This window comes from Salvelinus namaycush, chromosome 7, assembly GCF_016432855.1.
Source record: "Salvelinus namaycush isolate Seneca chromosome 7, SaNama_1.0, whole genome shotgun sequence".
NCBI lineage: Eukaryota > Metazoa > Chordata > Actinopteri > Salmoniformes > Salmonidae > Salvelinus > Salvelinus namaycush.
The window spans coordinates 14,673,617-14,697,111 of NC_052313.1; the positions used below are offsets into that span (position 1 = coordinate 14,673,617).

The window sequence follows — 23,495 nt, forward strand, 5'->3', positions numbered from 1 at the left end:
TGAGGTCCGTGCCGCAGTGGCGGGGGGCATGGGGTGTGCAGAAGGGACATAGGTCTGATATGCGTTGGCCTTTATAGGGTGTGGCCAGGTTTTGCTTGGGGTGGTCTTATCTGGTTGGGGTGTGGCTGGTGATGCTGTGGTCTGGGTGTAGGTCCTCTTGTGTGTTCTCTCGATGCAGGTCCTTCAGGAGGGGTCTGGGAGGGTGTCCGATGCTCCTGTGTGAGGTTCTGGGGCTACGGTTGAGGGTGACGTCCTTCAGGGTCCTGGCAAAAGTTGGGATTGGTGCCTTGTAGAGGTGGACCTGGTCATAAAGGCTGTTCAAGTTGAGGGTGGGGTGGTGGGCCAGGTAGACATTTAGGTTTTGAGGCACAGTCTCGCAAAATGCTTTTATTCACCCGCTGTATGGTGGCAGGGTGTAAGTATTTTCGTGTTAGCAGGGTAGAGATGACCACTTGTGCATTGGGGAAAGTGAAAGAAGCTTTTTCAATCACTCCCTTGTGCTGTGGCCACCCTTTCCTGCTGGGTCCTCAGGTAATTTGTGCCCGTGTGAATTGGGATGTGGCTGGGGACCCTAGTATATCCTCTGACAACAGCTCCAGGCCATGCCTAGTGTTTGGGCACCAGAGTTTAGCCACTTTGTCTCTCTCTCTCTCTGCGTCTCGCTCTCTCTCTGCATCTCGCTCTCATATATTCTCGCCAACTATCTACACTCCCACCACTGAACATCAACATTATTTTCTCTCTCTTTCCCCCTCTCTCTGTCACACGTTGTTGATCTGTAGCAGAGCTTTAGCAGCTGTTTTCAGCCGTGATAGGGAGGGATTTCCCCCATATTAGGCGTAACATCAGTCCCTAATCCCCAGTCAAACAACACTCTGTTGACACTGCAGCGAGACTCATTCATTCAGGACTTTCCTTGGAGCCCCGCCAGTGACATATATTTATTTTTAGGGCAGCTCTTTTCAAGGTGGATGATCCATACACACACACACACACACACACACACACACTTCTTAAGTGTGTGTGGTATATATCAGATAGCGTAACTGTAGTGGGTTATTTTGGAGTTTATAGTAGGTTTGTGTGTCTGTGTACCCTCAGGTTTGCTTGGATGAACAGTATTTACACTGCCTTCAGAAAGTATTGAATTATTCCACATTTTGTTACAGCCTGAATTCTAAATGGATTATTTTCTCACCCATCTAAACACAAGTCCTCATCATGACAAAGTGAAAACATGTTTTAAGAAATGTTTGCACATTGATTGAAAATTAAAGACAGAAATATATATACACATCCCTTTATGACACTCCAAATTGAGCTCAGCTACATCCAATTTCTTTTGATCATCCTTGAGATGTCACTACAATTTGACCTGTGGCCAATTTAATTGTTTGGACATGATTTAGAAAGAAACTCACCTGTCTATATAAGGTCCCACAGTTGACAGTTCATGTCAGAGCAGAAACTATACCATGAAGTCCAAGGACCTGTCTGTAGATCTTTGAGCTAGAATTGTGATGAGTGCATTCAGAAAGTATTCAGACCTCTATACTTTTTCCACATTTTCTTAAGTTACAGCCTTATTCTAAAATGGATTAAGTAGTTTTTTCCCTCATCAGTCTGCATATAATTCCCCAGAATGACAAAGCAAAAACTGTTAAAAAATGTTTTGCAAACTTATAAAAAAACTGAAATATGACATTTACATAAGTATTCAGACACTTTACTCAGTACTTTGTTGAAGCACCTTTGGCAGCGATTACAGCTTTGAGTCTTCTTGGGTATGACGCTACAAGCTTGGCACACCTGTATTTGGGGAGTTTTTCCCATTCTTCTCTGCAGATCCTCTCAAGCTCTGTCAAGTTGGATGGGGAGCGTTGCTGCACAGCTATTTTCAGGTCTCTCCAGAGATGTTCGATTGGTTCAAGTCCGGGCGCTGGCCGGGCCACTCAAGGACATTGAGACTTGTCCCGAAGTCACTCTTGCGTTATCCTGGCTGTGTGCTTAGGGTCGTTGTCATGTTGGAAGTTGAACCTTCGCCCCAGTCTGAGGTCCTGAGTGCTTTGGAGCAGGATTTCATCAAGGATCTCTCTGTACTTTGCTCCGTTCATCTTTCCCTCAATCCTGACTAGTCTTCCAGTCCCTGCCGCTAAATTACATACCCACAGCATGATGCTGCCACCACCATGCTTCACCATAAGTATGGTGCCAGGTTTCCTCCAGACGTGACGCTTGGCATTCAGGCCAATAAGTTAGATCTTGGTTTTTATCAGACCAGAGAATCTTGTTTCTCATGGTCTGAGAGTCCTTTAGGTGCCTTTTGGCAAGCTCCATGCGGGCTGTCATGTGCCTTTTACTGAGGAGTGGCTTCCGTCTGGCCACTCTACCATAAAGGCCTGATTGGTGGAGTGCTGCAGAGATGGTTATCCTTCTGGAAGGTCCTCCCATCTCCACAGAGGAACTCTGGAGCTCTGTCAGAATGACCATCAGGTTCTTGGTCCTTCTTCCCCAATGGCTCAATTTGCTCTTGGAAAACTTTTGGTGGTTCCAAACTTCTTCCATTTAAGAATGATGGAGGCCACTGTGTTCTTGGGGACCTACAATGTTGTAGACCTTATATAGACTGGTGTGTGCCTTTCCATATCATATCTAATCAGTTGAATTTACCACAGGTCGACTCCAATCAAGTTGTAGAAACCAAGGGTGATCCAGGGAAATAGGATGCACCTGAGCTCAATTTCGAGTCTCATAGCAAAGGGTCTGAATACTTATGTAATTAACATTTGCAAACATTTCTAAAAACCTGTTTTTCACTTTGTCATGGGTTATTGTGTGTCGATTGAGGATTTTTAAAATCCATTTTAGAATAAGGCTGTAACGTAAAAAAATGTGGAAAAAGTCTGAATACTTAATACTGAATACTTACCAAATGCACTGGATCTGGGGAAGGGTTTTCAAGAATGTATAGAGTGTTGAAACATTCCAAGAACACAATGGTCTCCATCATTGGGAAATTTAAAAAATATGGAACTACCCTGACTCTGCCTAGAGCTGGCCGTCCGAACAAACTGAGAAACCAGGCAAGAAGGACCTTGTTCAGGGAGAGGTGACCAAGAACCCAATCACCACTCTGACAGAACTACAGAATTCCTTGGCTGAGTTTGTCTACAGAACTTCACCAATCTGGGCTTTATTGGAGAGTGGCCAGATGGAAGCCACTCTTGAGAAATTGGCACATGACAGCATTCCTGGAGTTTGTAGAAAAACCGAAAGAATAAGGAAAAATTTTATCTGGTTTGAGACCAAAATGTAACTCTTTGGCCTGATTTCAAAACGCTATATCTGGAGAAAACCAGGCACAGCTCATCACCTGTCTAACACCATTCCTACCGGGAAGCATTGGGGGTTGCAGAATCAAGATATGGGGATGCTTTTCAGCAGCAGGGACTGGGAGACTGGTAAGGATAGAGGGAACAATGAATGGAGCCAAATACAGGCAAATTCTTAATGAGAACTTGCTTCAGAGTGCAAACGACCTTAGACTTATGTTTCAACTAGAGGTCGACCGTTTGATCGGAATGGCCGATTTTAATTAGGGCCGATTTCAAGTATTCATAACTATCGGTAATCGGCATTTTTGGACACCGGTTGTGGCCGATTACATTGCACTCTACGAGTAGACTGCGTGGTAGGCTGACTACTTGATACGCGAGTGCAGCAAGGAGCCAAGGTAAGTTGCTAGCTAGCATTAAACTTATCTTATAAAAAACAATACATTTTAACATAATCACTAGTTAAATACACATGGTTGATGATATTACTAGTTTATCTAGCTTGTCCTGCGTTGCATATAATCGATGAGGTGCCTGTTAATTTATCATCGAATCACAGCCTTCTTCGCCAAACGGGTGATGATTTAACAACCGCATTTGCGAAAAAAGCAATGCCGTTGCACCAATGTGTACCTAACCATAAACATCAATGCCTTTCTTAAATTCAATACACAAGTATATATTTTTAAGCCTGCATATTTAGTTAATATTGTTAATACTGCTAACATGAATTTATTTTAACTAGGGAAATTGTGTCCCTTCTCTTGCGTTCTGTGCAAGCAGAGTCAGGGTATATGCAGCAGTTTGGGCTGCCTGGCTCGTTGCGAACTGTGTGAAGACCATTTCTTTCTAACAAATACCGTAATTAATTTGCCAGAATTGTACATAACATTGAAGGTTGTGCAATGTAACAGCAATATTTAGACTTAGGGATGCCACACGTTAGATAAAATACGTAACGGTTCCGTATTTCACTGAAAGAATAAACGTTTTGTTTTCAAAATGATAGTTTCCGGATTTGACCATATTAATGACCTAAGGCTCGCATTTCTGTGTGTTATTATAATTAAGTCTATGATTTGATGTTTGATAGAGCAGTCTGACTGAGCAGTTGTAGGCAGCAGCAGGCTCGTAAGCATTCATTCAAACAGCACTTTCCTGCATTTGCCAGCAGCTCTTCGTTGAGCTTCAAGTATTGCGCTGTTTATGACTTCAAGCCTACCAACTCCCGAGATTAGGCTGGCAATACTAAAGTGCCTATAAGAACATCCAATAGTCAAAGGTATATGAAATACAAATGGTATAGAGAGAAATAGTCCTTTTATTCCTATAATAACTACAACCTGAAACTTCTTACCTGGGAATATTGAAGACTCATGTTAAAAGGAACCACCAGCTTTCATATGTTCTCCTGTTCTGAGCAAGGAACTTAAACGTTAGCTTTCTTACCTGGCACATATTGCACTTTTACTTTCTTCTCCAACACTTTGTTTTTGCATTATTTAAACCAAATTGAACATGTTTCATTATTTATTTGAGACTAAATTGATTTATTGATGTATTAAGTTAAAATATAAGTGTTCGTTCAGTATAGCTGTAATTGTCATTATTACAAATTTATAAATAAAAATCGGCCGATTAATCGGTATCGGCTTTTTTTGGTCCTCCAATAATCGGTATCGGCGTTGAAAAATCATAATCGGTCGACCTCTAGTTTCAACAGGACAATGACCCCAAGCATACAGCCAAAGCAACGCTGAAAAGGCTTCAGAACAAGAATGCCCAAGTCCCATTTGAAAATCTGTGGTAAGACATGAAGATTGCTATTCACCGCCACTCCCCATCAAACTTAACAGCACATGAGAAAATCTGCAAAGAAGAATGGGACAAAATCCCCCAATCCAAATGTGCAAAGCTGATACAAACATACCCAAAACGACTCAAATCTGTAATCGGTGCTTCTACAAAGGATTGACTCGGGTGTGAATACTTATGTTTATGAGGTATTTTATTTTCAATACATTTGCAAACAATTCTAAAAACTTGTCTTCACTTTGTCATTATTGGGTATTGTACTGTATGTAGATGGGTGAGCAAAAACATCTATTCAATCCATTTTGAATTCAGGCTGTCACAACAAAATGTGGAATAAGTCAAGGTGTGTGAATACTTTCTAAAGGCACTGTATGTGTGTGATACAAGTGCATTATCTTTGGACTCTCTGTGTTGGGAGGTGTGCTAGATATGCTGGAGTCGCTGCGATTGTAGTGTTTCACCCCTGCTTGACATCGCCCACTCATGCCACCCTCTCTCTCACCTGCCATAGGTGTGTCTCCTGTACCCAGTGTGGTGCCACCTCCCCCGGCATGAGGTGTGACTGGCAGAACAACTACACCCAGTGCGGCCCCTGTGCCAGCCTGGCATCATGCCCGATGTGCATGCGCAGCTACTGTGAGGACGAGCTCATCGTGCAGTGCCGCCAGTGTGACAGGTGAGCAATAATCATCTCTCTCTCTGCCAGGCCATGCGCCACCTGAGAATGATTGGGTGACACTAGGACCTGACAACACTGTGTAGATATGGCATGTTGGCAGCCAGCGTCCAGCTTGACAAAGGAAACAGTCCAAAGATCTTACTACGGTGTCATTTACTCATCGTAAGGCTTGATGGGATGAACATATCATTGCTGTAGCAAACGGGTTAATGCATATCGGAGTCTGTGTGAGTGCGTAGCTAAGTGCTTGTTTATGTGTCTATGTGCACCTGTCTCTCTCTGTATTTACACTTGTATATGTTCAAATTGCATGACATATACACTACCGGTCAAAGGTTTTAGAACACCTACTCGTTCAAGGGTTTTTCTTTATTTTTACTATTTCTACATTGTGGAATAATAGTGAAGACATCAAAACTATGAAATAACACACAAAAAATCATGTAGTAACCAAAAAAGTGTTTAAAAAAATGCTTCTGCAAAGTATTTACTCGGGTGTGAATACTTATAATACCAGTGAAAAGTTTGGACACCTATTCATTCAAGGGTTTTTCTTTATTTGTACTATTTTCAACATTGTAAAATAATAGTGAAGACATCAAAACTAACACATGGAAAACATAACACATGGAATCAAGTGTTAAACAAATCAAAATATATTTTATATTTGAGATTCTTCAAAGTAGTCACCCTTTGCCTTGATGACAGCTTTGCACACTCTTGGCATTCTCTCAACCAGCTTCACCTGGATTGCTTTTCCAACAGTATTGAAGGAGTTCCCACATGCTGAGCACTTGTTGGCTGCTTTAACTTCACTCTGCGGTCCGACTCATCCCAAACCATCTCAATTTGGTGGAGGTTGGGGGATTGTGGATGCCAGGTCATCTGATGCAGCACTACATCACTCTCCTTCTTGGTCAAATAGCCCTTACACAGCCTGGAGGTGCGTTGGGTCATTGTCCTGTTGAAAAACAAACGATAGTCCCACTAAGCCCAAACCAGATGGGATGGCGTATCGCTGTAGAATGCTGTGGTAGCCATGCTGGTTAAGAGTGCCTTGAATTCTAAATAAATCACTGACAGTGTCACCAGCAGAGCACCCCCACACCATAGCACCACCTCCTCCATGCTTTACGATGAGGAATACACATGCATAGATCATCCGTTTACCCACACTGCGTCTCACAAAGACACGGAGGTTGGATCCAAAAATCTCCAATTTAGACTCCAGACCAAAGGACACATTTCCACCGGTCTAATATCCATTGCTCGTGTGTCTTGACCCAAGCAAGTCTCTTCTTCTTATTCGTGTCCTTTAGAAGTGGTTTCTTTGCAGCAATTTGACCATGAAGGCCTGATTCACGCAGTCTCCTCTTAACAGTTGATGTTGAGATGTGTCTGTTACTTGAACTCTGAAGCATTTATTTGGGCTGCAATTTCTGAGGGTGGTAACTCTAATGAACTTATTCTCTGCAGCAGGTTGTCATGACGTGGCCCTCTTTGGGTATAGCGAAAGATGAAAATTAATTACTTAAAAATCATACAATGTGATTTTCTTGATTTTTTTTTTTTGATTCCGTCTCTCACAGTTGAAGTGTACCTATGATAAAAAATTACAGACCTCTACATGCTTTGTAAGTAGGAAAACCTGCAAAATCGGCAGTGTATCAAATACTTGTTCTCCCCACTGTATACCCCTCTACCTTGTCACAACACAACTGATTGGCTCAAACGCATTAAGGAAAGAAATTCCACAAATTAAGAAGGCACACCTGTTAATTGAAATACATTCTAGGTGACAACCTCATGAAGCTGGTTGAGAGAATGCCAAGAGTGTGCAAAGCTGTCAAATCTGAAATATACATTTTTGGATACTACATGATTCCATATGTGTTATTTTGTGGTTTTGATGTCTTCACTATTATTCTACAAAGTAGAAATAGTACAAATAAATAAAAACCCTTGAATGAGTAAGTGTGTCCAAACTTTTGACCGGTAGTGTACATAGACATGAAATTGCACGTATAAAGTGCATTTGTAAATGTATCTAATCGTCCTCTCCTTCCCATGTCAGGTGGATCCACGCCTGCTGCCAGGGCCTGGACACAGATGAGGAGGTGGAGAATGCAGCGGATGATGGCTTTGACTGCACCATGTGTCGAATGCACGCTCTGCCTTCACAGGGTAAGACTCCAGACCTAGCCCACACACGGTGAATGCTATGTGTATGATTATGAGGCCAATACCTTACAATAGGTGTATGGTGATAGCTATATAAAGTGTGCACTAGTCTTCATCAAATTAACGGCAGCCGATTTGGTGGAAAGTAGCTGTAAATATACCCCTTTGCATCATGACAAGTTGTAGTAACTAGACCTGTGTTTGAATACTCATACTAACCGCACTAACCATACTATTTGTGTTGTAAATTGAGTAGTATGTTTATTGGTCGTAGTATGAATATAGTTAGTATACCAAAAGTTCCTGGATGACGTACGACATTTGCCAAAAAACAAAGTATACAAGCAGTGCAGTGGACACTATTTCCGCTCATAATGCAATTCTACTGAGAATGGGCGTGGCCGCAACATTTTCAGATTTGAAGAAAATGGAGTTAAATATGCAGCTGAAGTCCGACGAGAGAGGATACAAATTCATTGCTTTAACTCGACTATTCCCAAACTGGGGTACGCGCAATGCTGTCGGGGGTACGCCAAATAAAAATGTGATTCACATTTTCAAACAGTCCATTTAGATTTTCCAACGGGGCTATACATCTGGGTGATGTTTTTTTCTTGCCTGAGTAGCCTCGTTTCACTGCCATGAATACATTTCAACCATCTAGTGTTCAGCAAAATAACACAATGTCAAATACAGGTAGCCTAGTCAAATAATTAACATCCAATCACATTAACCGTTACTCTCTTGCGGGAAACCTTCACTCTTGCGCAGACATTTAGAAATGAAACATGACCATTTGAAAAATAAGCCATGGGGGTTTTTTGAGTGAGAATTAAGATGACTTTTGAGTAGTAAGACATGTATAAAAGCAACAGAAACCATTAATAAGGGGCTATAAGTGTCTTATATGGTGAGCTACCTAGTGGCTAGGGCAGGCAAGCTCCGTACTATTTGTGGAGGACTTAATTCTTCTTGCTGCTGCGGATAAGGCTAAGACAATGCTGGGGGAAAAGGCCCAAAATACCACAGACAATGCCTTCATCAAACAACACTGTTTCACGACGCATCAGTGACATGGCAGGAGATGGTTTGAAACAATTACTGCTTTGCATACAAGCCCGTGAATTCTATGCGTTACAGCTGGATGAGTCAACAGACGTGGGGGGCCTGGCACAGCTCCTGGTGTATGTCCGTTATGTTTATGGGGGGTCAATTAAGGAAGATATCCTCTTCTGCAAACCACTGGAAACCAGGACAACATGAGAGGATATTTTTAAGTACTGGACAGCATTGTGACATCAAATGGACTTTGGTGGTCAAGATGTGTGGGTATCTGTACTAATGGTGCAAAAGCCATGACAGGGAGACATAGTGGAGTGGTAACGTGCGTGCAAGTAGTTGCTCCCGATGCCACTTGGGTATACTGCAGTATCCACCGAGGGGCTCTTGCAGCCAAGGGAATGCCTGATAGCTTGATAGACGTTTTGGACACTACAGTGAAAATGGTTAACTATGTTAAAGCAAGGCCCCTGAACTCTCGTGTATTTTCTGCCTTATGCAATGATATGGGCAGCGACCATGTAACGCTTTTACAATATACAGAAGTGCACTGGTTATCAAGGGGCAAAGTATTGGCACGTTTTTTTTTTTTACTTGAGAGACGAGCTTAAAGTTTTCTTTACTGACCATCATTTTTACTGACCGCTTGCATGATGAAGAGTTTCTCACACGACTGGCCTATCTGGGTGATGTTTTTTCTCGCCTGAATGATCTGAATCTAGGATTACAGGGACTTTAAAACTATATTCAATGTGCGTGCCAAACTTGAGGCTATGATTAAGAAGTTGGAGCTCTTCTCTGTCTGAATTAACAAGGACAACACACAGGTCTTTCCATCGTTGTATAATTTTTTGGTGTGCAAACGAACTCAAGCCTACGTACAATGTCAAATGTGATATAGCGAAGCACCTGAGTGAGCTGGGTGCGCAATTATGCAGGTACGGATGACACAAACAGCTGGATTCGTTATCCCTTTCATGCCCTGCTTCCACTCTACTTACCAATATCTGAACAAGAGAGCCTCATCGAAATTGCAACAAGGGGTTCTGTGAAAATTGAATTTAATCAGAAACCACTGCCAGATATCTGGATTAGGCTGCGCTCAGAGTTTCTTGCCTTGGCAAATCGTGCTGTTAAGACACTGATGCCCTTTGCAACCATGTACCTATGTGAGAATAGATTCTCGGCCCTCACTAGCATGAAAAAGAAAGGCACGGACTGTGTGTGGAAAATGATTTAAGACTGAGACTCTGTCCAATATAACCCAACAGTGCAGAGTTACAGTTGAAGTCGGAAGTTTACATACACCTTAGCCAAATGCATTTAAACTCTTCTTCACAATTCCTGATGTTTAATCCTAGTAAAAATTCCCTGTCTTAGGTCAGTTAGGATCACCACTTTATTTTAAGAATGTGAAATGTCAGAATAATAATAGCGAATGATTTATTTCAGCTTCTATTTCTTTCATCACATTCCCAGTGGGTCAGAAGTTTACATAGACTCAATTAGTATTTGGTAGCATTGCCTTTAAATGCTTTAACTTGGGTCAAACGTTTCAGGTAGCCTTCCACAAGCTTCCCACAATAAGCTGGGTGAATTTTGGCACATTCCTCCTGACAGAGCTGGTGTAACTGAGTCAGGTTTGTAGGCCTCCTTGATCGCACACGCTTTTTCAGTTCTGCCCACAAATGTTCTATAGGATTGAGGTCAGGGCTTTGTGATGGCCACTCCAATACCTTGACTTTGTTGTCCTTAAGCCATTTTGCCACAACTTTGGAAGTATGCTTCGGGTCATTGTCCATTTGGAAGGCCCATTTTCTACCAAGCTTTAACTTCCTGACTGATGTCTTGAGATGTTGCTTCAATATATCCACATCATTTTCCTGCCTCATGATGCCATCTATTTTGTGAAGTGCACCAGTCCCTCCTGCAGCAAAGCACCCCCACAACATGATGCTGCCACCCCCGTGCTTCACGGTTGGGATGGTGTTCTTCAGCTTTCAAGCCTCCCTCTTTTTCCTCCAAACATAACAATGGTCATTATTGACAAACAGTTCTATTTTTGTTTCATCAGACCAGAGGACATTTCTCCAAAAAGTACGATCTTTGTCCCCATGTGCAGTTGCAAACTGAAGTCTGGCTTTTTTTATGGCGGTTTTGGAGCAGTGGCTTCTTCCTTGCTGAGTGGCCTTTCAGGTTATGTCGATATAGGACTCGTTTTACTGTGGATATAGATACTTTTGTACCTGTTTCCTTCAGCATCTTCACAAGGTCCTTTGCTGTTGTTCTGGGATTGATTTGCACTTTTCGCACCACAGTACATTCATCTCTAGGAGACAGAACGCGTCTCATTCCTGAGCGGTATGACGGCTGCGTGGTCCCATGGTGTTTATACTTGCGTACTATTGTTTGTACAGATGAACGTGGTACCTTCAGGCGTTTGGAAATTGCTCCCAAGGATGAACCAGACTTGTGGAGGTCTACAATTCTTTTTCTGAGGTCTTGGCTGATTTCTTTGAGTTTCCCATGATGTCAAGTAAAGAGGCACTGAGTTTGAAGGTAGGCCTTGAAATACATCCACAGGTACACCTCCAATTGACTCAAATGATGTCAATTAGCCTATCAGAAGCTTCTAAAGCCATGACTGCATTATCTGGAATTTTCCAAGCTGTTTAAAGGTACAGTCAACTTAGTGTATGTAAACTTCTGACCCACTGGAATTGTGATACAGTGAATTATAAGTGAAATAATCTGTAAACAATTGTTGTAAAAATTACTTGTCATGCACAAAGTAGATTTCTTATCCGACTTGCTAAAACTATAGTTTGTTAAACAAGAAATGTATGGAGTGGTTGAAAAACGAGTTTTGATGACTCCAACCTAAGTGTATGTTAACTTCCGACTTCAACTGTATATGCATCCTTTCAAGCACACCCTTCTCATTAAACTATGGTGAATTATTCACCATTTTTGATTAACAATTAAGGTTTTATATGTAAGATGGCTAAAAAAAAGAGCAAAATTATTGATTGTTATTATATTATTTGTTGCCTGGTCCTTTAAGAGAAATTTGTCACTTCCCACGAGCCAGTTTATGCTAACAACAAGTTGCATAGCAACAGCATCAACTTCCGGTAAACAGGCGAAGAGCTAGTACACTCAACTGAAAGTATACCGTTTGTTTACAGTATACTAAAATGAACTAATAGTATTGTGTATGTACTCATTACGCTTTTAGTATACAGTATGTTAGTATGGGTATTCAAACACAGCTTAGTTGTATATCCTATGGGTAAGGTCTTAAATGTAGTGTACAGTGTTACCAAGCTCATCTCAATGAACACATCCAGCTCCACTCAATTAGCCCAAAGTCGTCCTCTTTTTTTGTTAAGGGGACCAGCCTCAACCAAATTACAACAGCAGATGGCTAGATTTTAAAATCAAGCTGCAGCCTGTTCACTCACTCATTCTATCGGATAATTCTTGAAATTGGGGACAGATTTTACCTCCGAGAAAATAGAGGGAGTGATGGAAAAAGGGAGGGAGGTAGTTTTATTTAAATAATAAAATGAATGAATTTAATCTCAAATTATTAATTTAAGTAAAAAAACGTACATTTTTTACTTACATAAAAAATGTAAGTAAGTATTCTTTACATTTGGTGGCAGCGGTGAAATCCAGTGGTTGCTGTTTGATGCATTTATTTGTTTCATCTCCATATTACTGCTGTATATGACTTCAATGCACTGAAATCTAAATCCTCCAAATCCTTTGACATTTTGCATATTTGTCATTCAGGCAAAGTGGAGGCCCTCCTATCTGACGGCTGCGAGGCCCCGATGGTGGCCCAGATTGTGTCTACAACGAGAGAGCCAGGTAAAACAGCACTACCCTGATAAATCACAGTGCCGTTTATCAAGTGGTGTGACTCAAAGGAATCATTACTTTCTTTAAATGTTGTCGCTCCTTGAGTGTTGGACTCGCTAACGTAATATCCACGTTATGTGGACACAAGTTTTTCAGTATTTGTAAACAAGATGGTCACAGACATGTACGTGGGAGGCTGCAGGGAAAAGTGAATCACTCATGAGTATTGCTCTTTGTATCTGTCTAGTACAACAAACAAACGTGTGTTCATAACACGGGGTAGTCCTCGAGAGCTACATTTCATACTTGTAAACAGGCCTGGTAGATTGATTAATGAACCCCTCCTCCATACCTTCAGACATCCAGAAGACATACACCCAGGATGGGGTGTGTCTGACCGAGTCTGGCCTGTGCCAGCTGGAGAGCCTGGCAGTGCCCTCCTCAACCCGCCGAGGGCAGAACAGGCGGCCCAAACCCAAGCTCAAGCTGAAGATCATCAACCAGAACAGTGTGGCTGTGCTCCAGACCCCACCGTACCCCCACTACTCAGAGCTGTCCCGGGACGGGGACGGGTACATGGACGACCGCCGAGGTAAAGACTTCTAGGTGTTTACTATGGGTTGGCTGGGGGTATCCCACCTTGAGGAGTCTGGGGGCTCCATCCTCAGCTAAAAAGTTACAAAGTAAAAAAAATAATAATAGAGGTTTGTTCAAATAAACCCATTATTGTTTTTTTTTTGTAGATGAATATATTTGAACTAGGATGTAAAGCTCAGGTTTTCTCTTCCACATTGGCCAGGACCGGAATATCTGGGCTATTTTCTAAGGATAGAAAATTCAGCCAAATTGACTTGGTATGACACAGGAGGGGATCTGCATACATCCTTCCCTTGTTTCCATTTAATCAGAATGGTCAAAAGGAAAGGCAGATGTTTGCCAGGAAGCAATGTTCCCTTCATCTCAAGATTTAGATGCACAGAAAACGTAAAGGCAAAAGCATAAGTAATGCTTGACGTTTGCACTGGAACCGATTTGTCGGAAAGAGGAGGGAAACGGAGGAGGAAGGAGATGGGGGGGGAAAGGGAGGAGGAAAGGTGGGGAATGAGGGCAGGCAGGCATATAATGAATATGACTTGGAGAGAGAAGAAAGGCTTTTGAAAACAGCAGTCAGCAAATTATACCTCAATTGGCATTTTGGTGATGAGAGGAAGCTGGCCGGGGCTAACTGAATTAATCCCCAGCCCATCCATCAGAACATGGCTCTCAGTGCAAGCAAGGGCTAATGATGAGAAATTAACCCTTTCCCGCTCACTCTATATTTGGTCCTCTATATTTAACTCACGCAGCGGGCACATTTTCAAGCCATGCCGAGAGGGAGCTTTTCAGTGGCTGCTTTACAAATCACATAAAACTATGTTATAATGTTGCCATGACTGTACACAGGTTTATGACAATGCACATAAATATAGATAAATTACATTAACCTTGTTTTGAAGTGTGAAGAAGTATATCTCAGTATTTACCATGAACTATGGTTGTGATCAGGTACTAGGGACTATTTTGTTATGTCGGTAGGTGTTATAGCCAACCACTGTAGATGTACCACCTCATGGCATTTAGAAAAATGTGAAATATGAACGAAAAAGTCTGCCTTAGACTAATCATGCATACATTTGTGCATGTCCCATACAGTGATTTGTCCTTTAAAAGTTGCAGCGTACTGCAGAATTCTATGGCACGTTATTTAATTGCCAACCACTGATACCATTAATGCTAGTTAGTGCTAATTTGACCACCAGAGGGCATCTTTGAGAAGCATTTGATGGCCTTCAATAGTGGCTGTTCTAGAGAATTTAAAACCTTTTTTTGTAAGAACATAGTATATGGGACTAATTTTTAAGAAATTTTGCTTAATTTCATTAATATTATGGTGTTTCTATTCCAAGAAAAGCGAAAAACCCTCTGGGGTTCCGTTAGAATGGAACGGAAAATATGGCGCTGTACAACGTCATGGTCGGGAGTAGGCTACGTACTGGGCTATTTAGCTAAAGAATCCCTGTGTCGTGAGGGAGACCTGGGTTCAATTCCCCGATGGGGAGGAAGGAGTAGGCTGTCTTTGTAAATAAGAATTTGTTCTTAAAACTTCTTATGGCTGCAATCCCGTTAATGGGATCGATATGACAACAGCCAGTGAAAGTGCAGGGCGCCAAATTCAAACAACAGAAATCTCATAATTCAAATTCCTCAAACATACATGTATCTCATACCATTTTAAAGGTAATCTTGTTAATCCCACCAAAGTGTCCGATTTCAAATAGGCTTTTCAGCGAAAGCAGCACAAACGATTATGTTAGGTCACCACCAACTCACAGAAAAATTCAGCCATTTTTCCAGCCAAAGAGAGGAGTCACAAAAAGCACAAATAGAGATAAAATTAATCACTAACCTTTGATCTTCATCAGATGACACTCACAGGACTTCATGTTACACAATACATATATGTCTTGTTCGATTAAGTTCATATTTATATCCAAAAACCTCCGTTTACATTGGCGCCATGTTCAGAAATGCCTCCAAAATATCCTGAGAAATTGCAGAGAGCCACGTCACATAACAGAAATACTCATCATAAACTTTGATGAAAGATACATGTTTTACATAGAATTAAAGATACACTTGTTCTTAATGCAACCGCTGTGTCAGATTTCAAAAAGCTTTACGGCAAAACACAGTATTCAATAATCTGAAAACAGCGTTCAGCCACAAAAGCAAGCCATACAGTTACCCGCCAAATTGCGCAGTCAACAAAACTCATAAAAAGCATTATAAATCTTCACTTACCTTTGCTGATCTTCGTCGGAATGCACTCCCAGGACTCCCACTTCCACAAGAAATGTTTGTTTTTTTCGGTAATGTCCATCATTTATGTCCAAATAGCTATTTTTGTAGCGTGTTTGGTAAACAAATCCAACGTCAGGGAAGCGCGTTCACTAAAACCTGACAATGTCCAAAAGTTCCGTAACAGTCCGTAGAAACATGTCAAACGATGTATTGAATCAATCTTTAGAATGTTTTTAACATAAATCTTGAATAACGTTCCAACCGGAGAATTACATTGACTTCAGATGAGTGATGGAACAGAGCGCCCTCATGTGAACGCGCATGGTCAAAGAATGGTCAGGTCATGGCAGACCTGACTAATTCCCCTTTCATTCGGCCCCCCTTCACAATAGAGGCATCAGACAAGGTTCTACAGACTGTTGACATCTTGTGGAAGCCGTAGGAAGTGCAAACTCATCCATATCTCGCTGTGATTTCAATAGGATCTTCGTTGAAAATGACCAGCCTCAGAATTTCCACTTCCTGTTTGGATTTTTCTCAGGTTTTTGCCTGCCATATGAGTTCTGTTATACTCACAGACATAATTCAAACCGTTTTAGAAACTTCAGAGTGTTTTCTATCCAATACTACTAATAATATGCATATATTAGCAACTATGACTGAGGAGCAGGCCGTTTACTCTGGGCACCTCGGTGCATCTTTCATCCAAGCTACTCAATACTGCCCCTGCAGCCATAAGAAGTTAACTGACTAGTTAAATAAAGGTTACACTAAGAGCATAACATTTCTACACCCTAATTGTATAATTGTAGTCTAACCAATACCCAAACGGAGATTCAGTGAAAATAAAAATCTAATTGATTTATCAAGACCAGTCCCCATGCTTGTCTCAGAGCAGCGCAAAACGGTGCTAAAATAGTTGTAGGCTATTGCTTCAAATCCTATTGCTTCTAACTTCAATATGCTCTTTAAATATATAAGACCTACAGCACATTACTCAACACTAGTGAGACACATGTCGCCTACGGTAGGCCTACAGTATAGCGAAAAATATGACGTGACTCTCTGCCAATAACTACATATAGAGGATTGGAGGATTCTAAATTAAAACCGAAAGCCGCCTCATGGGTCTCATGGTGGCGGCCGGCATGGGTATCGAACCTGCATCTTTAGCAACGCATTTTGCACTGAGGGAGCCCCCATCCACTTGGGAGCCCCCATCCACTTGGGAGCCCCCATCCACTCGGTAGCCCCCATTCACAAAGTATCAAAATACAGAGAGGTGTTGGTAAATGTATATTGTCCTGCTAATAGCCCATAAATGGCTATTATCATACTGTACATGGTTTCCAGGTCAGGATAACCAAAACATTTCTTTATTAAGACTATCAGAAAGAATATTGGTACTTGTTTATTTTGATCCAAAGCTATGAATGAGTGAGTCACTCAGCTTTATGTAGGTGCTAGCTATATGACTGTGCCATCAACTTGATAATATATAATTATATTTTGGAGGTTATTTTGTTTTCAAAAAAACTAAAGTGAGCGATTGTAATCTGAATAAAGGCCAAAATAATATTTGTAAAGGCCAAAACATTTATTTATGTTTTTAGAGGGAGAGAAACGCTGGGACAATTGTGCGCCACCCTATGGGACCCCCAATCACGATCGGATGTGATTCCTAATAGTACTTTTTGTTGTATTATTTGTTTTGTCTTTTTTCTGGTGGATTAAACTGAAATTGGTTGCAATCACGGCCGGTTGTGATACAGCCAACCTAACTAAGAAATACATTTGACGATAAGCTACCTGCTAATAGCCATAATGGCGCTGTACAATGTGACTGTGTGTTTGAAAGAGTATTTTCCAGTCAGCAACAATTTGTTTACGTTCATTAGACAACTTTGTTCCAATATTTCTGTAATTCAGTGATATTTATTCCCATAGTAATTCGTTATGGATCCATAACTAAATACACATCTGCATTTTGAAAGAGTATTTTTATCATTATTTTATTTAACGAAAGCATAAAGATGCCATTACTAGTTACATTGTTTTAGTTTGAACATGCAGACTGGCACTAAGAACAACGGGAACGTTTCCCTAGTCAGCGCCATTATTAGTGCAATGCCCCTTAAAGTGTTGCTCTGTGCTACCCAGTGTGGTGGGATGGGGGTCCACCCCCCTCCCCCATGGGCTAGGTCCATCTTCTGTGCGTGGCTCTGTGGCCCATCCCATGCCCCCTGCCCTCGTGCCTTGAACCTTGCGTGCTTTCAGTGGATACAGCTGGAAAACTGCAAGGCAATCCCATTGTGCGCCACTCAGGAGCCATGACCAATATATATTGTTCTGCTAATAACAGGGTTAATAATATATCTGTGAGAATATCCAAGGGGCTTTGTTTAAAAAAAGAACAATATTTTGTAGATTTTGTTTTCAAATAAAGCCTTGTTTGTTATTTAGAATTATTTCTGTTTTTAGAGGGAGCGGAACCAAAAACCTACAGTCATCTCATAGGTCTCCCAGTCGAGGCCGGCACGGGTATTGAACCAGCATCTGTAGCAACACAGCTTGTACTGCTATGCAGTGTCTTAGACCGTTGTGCCACTCAGGCGCTGTACACCGTGACCAGTCGGGAGTGGGTTACAGTACTACAGTAAGAGCGAAATAATCCTAAAAAAACCTTAGTGTAACAACAGTTTTAGTAATTAATACTGAAGTTGTGCACAATTATCAGTTCCTATTTAGGTTTATGTCGCCCATTCATTGTCAGTTAGAGAAACAGTAGGACCCAAAAGCATAATCAGTGCTCTAACTCTCCCCTTGCGCTGGTCTGGAGCAATGAAGTGGTGACGCAGGGTACCGTACTAAACCACAAATGACTAAGTCCTGCAGCATAATCACAAAACTTTTAGTGGAGCAACCACTGTATGTAAAGGATATATATCAATCATTAAAACCTCTACGGGATCAGTGTCCCTATACCGGGACGGTTGAGCTAACGTGCGCTAATGTGATTAGATAGACATGTCTTATATGGGCCGAAAGCTTAAATTCTTGTTAATCTAACTGCACTGTTCAATTTACAGTAGCTATTACAGTGAATACCATGCTATTGTTTGAGGAGAGTGCACAACAACAAAACACTTATCACGGCAACTGGTGTGATACATTCACCTCAAGGTAAATAATGTACTTATATTCAGTAATCTTATTCAGTAAATCCTGAGGGTCCCAGAGATAAAATGTAGCATCATTTTGTTTGATCAAATCTATTTTTATATTCAAATGTAGGAACTGGGTTCTACAGTTTGAACCCCTGCTGTCTCTGGCTCCACACCCACCCCACCCTGCCATCTAGATGTGTGAAAGTTAGTGTATAAGCTAATGATAAATCATTTATGACATTCCTGGGAGTGTGTAAACTTATGTTGTATTACCATATCGTTTTTGTATGTTCTCAATAGTTATTTACTTGAAAATGTATCAATTGACCAATTCGGCACATTTGGGCAGACTTGATACAAAATATTGTCCAGTATTGCAATGCTTCACTGGATCAATCTGAAACTTTGCACACACACTGCTGCCATCTACTGGCCAAAATATAAACTCCGTCTAAGCTGCAGTATTATATGATGGCGTTTCTCTTGTATTTGAAAGATGATGGGACAAAAAAATATATAGAAAACGCTTTACAAAGTATTTTTTTGTATTATCTTTTACCAGATCTATTATATTCTCCTAAATTAATTTCAAATTTCCATAAACTTCAAAGTGTTTCCTTTCAAATGGTACCAAGAATATGCATATCCTTGCTTCAGGTCCTGAGCTACAGGCAGTTAGATTTGGGTATGTCATTTTAGGCGAAGATTGAAAAAAAGGGTCCGATCCTTATTAATCCTGGAGATGCTATTTGCATTTGTAATCTGAGAAATACTAAAGTGTTAAAAGGGTTATCTCTAAGATGGTTATCTCCTAAAATAGTTTAAGTGGTTAATTTAAAATTCCAACACTAATGTACTGATGTGGCTCCTCATCCAGAGGTCTTACTCTGACACCAGGCCCACCAAGATGGCAGACCTCCCATCAAAGATGCATTGAGGGTTTTGTGGATCATGGGTATGTGCAGGGCTGGGTCATGTTCATCAAGAACCAAATGGGAGAAATAGAGGGATTATCAAGAAATTCTCATTTTAGTTTACCATTGCAAAAAGTGTTTTCTGTTGCGTGTCCTAATGAACGTCTTCATGGTCTGTGTCCTGGTTTTAGTGACATGGTTTTGGTTGTGTTCCATTCCAAAAGGGGACCTCCTGATGGACTGTGACTTGAAGTCGGACTCCAGTCCGGAACGGGAGCCTGTCGACGACGACGCCAAGGGGGCCGAGGGCGCCGACGGCAACAAGAAAAGGAAGAGGAAACCTTACCGGCCCGGTAAGTTTAACATTCAAAACTTTGTCTGTTTGAGTTTAGAACAGAAATGTGTATTTTGGCTCTGAGACAGCACAGCAAATACTGTCTGAAAAACAGTACATATAAGGCATCATTAAAGTGTCAGGGACACAAATGCGCATGGAAGGGTCCCCTTCCATAGGTCAGCACAGACCCTGGATCAGTTTTGTCTCTGAACTCCTATGGGTTGAGGTTCAGATCGGACAAGATGAAACGTATCTTACAGCAGCTCTTAGGAACATCTTATGTTTAGCCCCATTAGGAGAAAAGAGAAGATAGGATGTTGATGGGGATGAATGGACAGGGGGAGAGCGAGAGGGAAGGAGAGTGGTGGAGGAGAGGGGGATGCAGAGGGAGGGAGGGAGCAGACGTATGGGAGATGCAGAGGGAGGGGGGAGCAGACGTATGGGAGATGCAGAGGGAGGGGGAAGCAGACGTATGGGAGATGCAGAGGGAGGGGGAAGCAGACGTATGGGAGATGCAGAGGGAGGGGGGAGCAGACTTATGGGAGATGCAGAGGAAGGAAGGGAGCAGACTTATGGGAGATGCAGAGGGAGGGAGGGAGCAGACTTATGGGAGATGCAGAGGGAGGGAGGGAGCAGACTTATGGGAGATGCAGAGGGAGGGAGGGAGCAGACTTATGGGAGATGCAGAGGGAGGGAGGGAGGGAGCAGACTTATGGGAGATGCAGAGGGAGGGAGGGAGGGAGCAGACTTATGGGAGATGCAGAGGGAGGGAGGGAGCAGACTTATGGGAGATGCAGAGGGAGGGGGGAGCAGACGTATGGGAGATGCAGAGGGAGGGCGGAGCAGACGTATGGGAGATGCAGAGGGAGGGGGGAGCAGACGTATGGGAGATGCAGAGGGAGGGAGCGGACTTATGGGAGATGCAGAGGGAGGGAGGGAGCGGACGTATGGGAGATGCAGAGGGAGGGAGGGAGCGGACGTATGGGAGATGCAGAGGGAGGGAGGGAGCGGACGTATGGGAGATGCAGAGGGAGGGAGGGAGCGGACGTATGGGAGATGCAGAGGGAGGGAGGGAGCGGACGTATGGGAGATGCAGAGGGAGGGGGGAGCGGACTTATGGGAGATGCAGAGGGAGGGGGGAGCGGACTTATGGGAGATGCAGAGGGAGTGGGGAGCGGACTTATGGGAGATGCAGAGGGAGGGGGGGAGCGGACGTATGGGAGATGCAGAGGGAGGGGGGAGCGGACGTATGGGAGATGCAGAGGGAGGGGGGAGCGGACGTATGGGAGATGCAGAGGGAGGGGGGAGCGGACGTATGGGAGATGCAGAGGGAGGGGGGAGCGGACGTATGGGAGATGCAGAGGGAGGGAGGGAGCAGACGTATGGGAGATGCAGAGGGAGGGAGGGAGCAGACTTATGGGAGATGCAGAGGGAGGGAGGGAGCAGACTTATGGGAGATGCAGAGGGAGGGAGGGAGCAGACTTATGGGAGATGCAGAGGGAGGGAGGGAGCAGACTTATGGGAGATGCAGAGGGAGGGAGGGAGCAGACTTATGGGAGATGCAGAGGGAGGGAGGGAGCAGACTTATGGGAGATGCAGAGGGAGGGAGGGAGCGAGCAGACTTATGGGAGATGCAGAGGGAGGGAGGGAGCAGACTTATGGGAGATGCAGAGGGAGGGAGGGAGCAGACTTATGGGAGATGCAGAGGGAGGGAGGGAGCAGAATTATGGGAGATGCAGAGGGAGGGAGGGAGCAGACTTATGGGAGATGCAGAGGGAGGGAGGGAGCAGACTTATGGGAGATGCAGAGGGAGGGAGGGAGCAGACTTATGGGAGATGCAGAGGGAGGGAGGGAGCAGACTTATGGGAGATGCAGAGGGAGGGAGGGAGCAGACTTATGGGAGATGCAGAGGGAGGGGGGAGCAGACGTATGGGAGATGCAGAGGGAGGGGGGAGCGGACGTATGGGAGATGCAGAGGGAGGGGGGAGCGGACGTATGGGAGATGCAGAGGGAGGGGGGAGCGGACGTATGGGAGATGCAGAGGGAGGGAGGGAGCGGACGTATGGGAGATGCAGAGGGAGGGAGGGAGCGGACGTATGGGAGATGCAGAGGGAGGGGGGAGCGGACGTATGGGAGATGCAGAGGGAGGGGGGAGCGGACGTATGGGCGATGCAGAGGGAGGGGGGAGCGGACGTATGGGCGATGCAGAGGGAGGGGGGAGCGGACGTATGGGAGATGCAGAGGGAGGGGGGAGCGGACGTATGGGAGATGCAGAGGGAGGGGGGAGCGGACGTATGGGAGATGCAGAGGGAGGGGGGAGCGGACGTATGGGAGATGCAGAGGGAGGGAGCAGACGTATGGGAGATGCAGAGGGAGGGAGGGAGCAGACTTTTGGGAGATGTAGAGGGAGGGAGCAGACTTATGGGAGATGCAGAGGGAGGGGGGAGCAGACTTATGGGAGATGCAGAGGGAGGGGGGAGCAGACGTATGGGAGATGCAGAGGGAGGGGGGAGCAGACATATGGGAGATGCAGAGGGAGGGGGGAGCAGACGTATGGGAGATGCAGAGGGAGGGGGGAGCAGACGTATGGGAGATGCAGAGGGAGGGGGGAGCAGACGTATGGGAGATGCAGAGGGAGGGGGGAGCAGACGTATGGGAGATGCAGAGGGAGGGGACTTATGGGAGATGCAGAGGGAGCGGACTTATGGGAGATGCAGAGGGAGCGGACTTATGGGAGATGCAGAGGGAGCGGACTTATGGGAGATGCAGAGGGAGCGGACTTATGGGAGATGCAGAGGGAGCGGACTTATGGGAGATGCAGAGGGAGGGGACTTATGGGAGATGCAGAGGGAGGGGGGAGCAGACGTATGGGAGATGCAGAGGGAGGGAGCAGACGTATGGGAGATGCAGAGGGAGGGAGCAGACGTATGGGAGATGCAGAGGGAGGGAGGGAGCAGACGTATGGGAGATGCAGAGGGAGGGAGGGAGCAGACGTATGGGAGATGCAGAGGGAGGGAGGGAGCAGACGTATGGGAGATGCAGAGGGAGGGAGGGAGCGGACGTATGGGAGATGCAGAGGGAGGGAGGGAGCGGACGTATGGGAGATGCAGAGGGAGGGAGGGAGCGGACGTATGGGAGATGCAGAGGGAGGGAGGGAGCGGACGTATGGGAGATGCAGAGGGAGGGAGGGAGCGGACGTATGGGAGATGCAGAGGGAGGGAGGGAGCGGACGTATGGGAGATGCAGAGGGAGGGAGGGAGCGGACTTATGGGAGATGCAGAGGGAGGGAGGGAGCGGACT

At 44.0% G+C, this 23,495-nt stretch overlaps 1 protein-coding gene across 1 annotated transcript in view; it reads left to right on the top strand.

Annotated features, from left to right (window-relative positions):
- Positions 1 to 23,495, top strand: part of LOC120050620 (histone-lysine N-methyltransferase 2C-like) — a 96,944-nt gene that overhangs the window by 12,113 nt on the left and 61,336 nt on the right. The window contains exons 4-8 of the mRNA XM_038997209.1: positions 5,662 to 5,826; positions 7,904 to 8,013; positions 12,874 to 12,945; positions 13,295 to 13,528; positions 20,083 to 20,211. Of these exons, the coding sequence (XP_038853137.1) occupies positions 5,662 to 5,826; positions 7,904 to 8,013; positions 12,874 to 12,945; positions 13,295 to 13,528; positions 20,083 to 20,211 (710 nt within the window). The remainder of the gene's footprint in view (positions 1 to 5,661; positions 5,827 to 7,903; positions 8,014 to 12,873; positions 12,946 to 13,294; positions 13,529 to 20,082; positions 20,212 to 23,495) is intronic.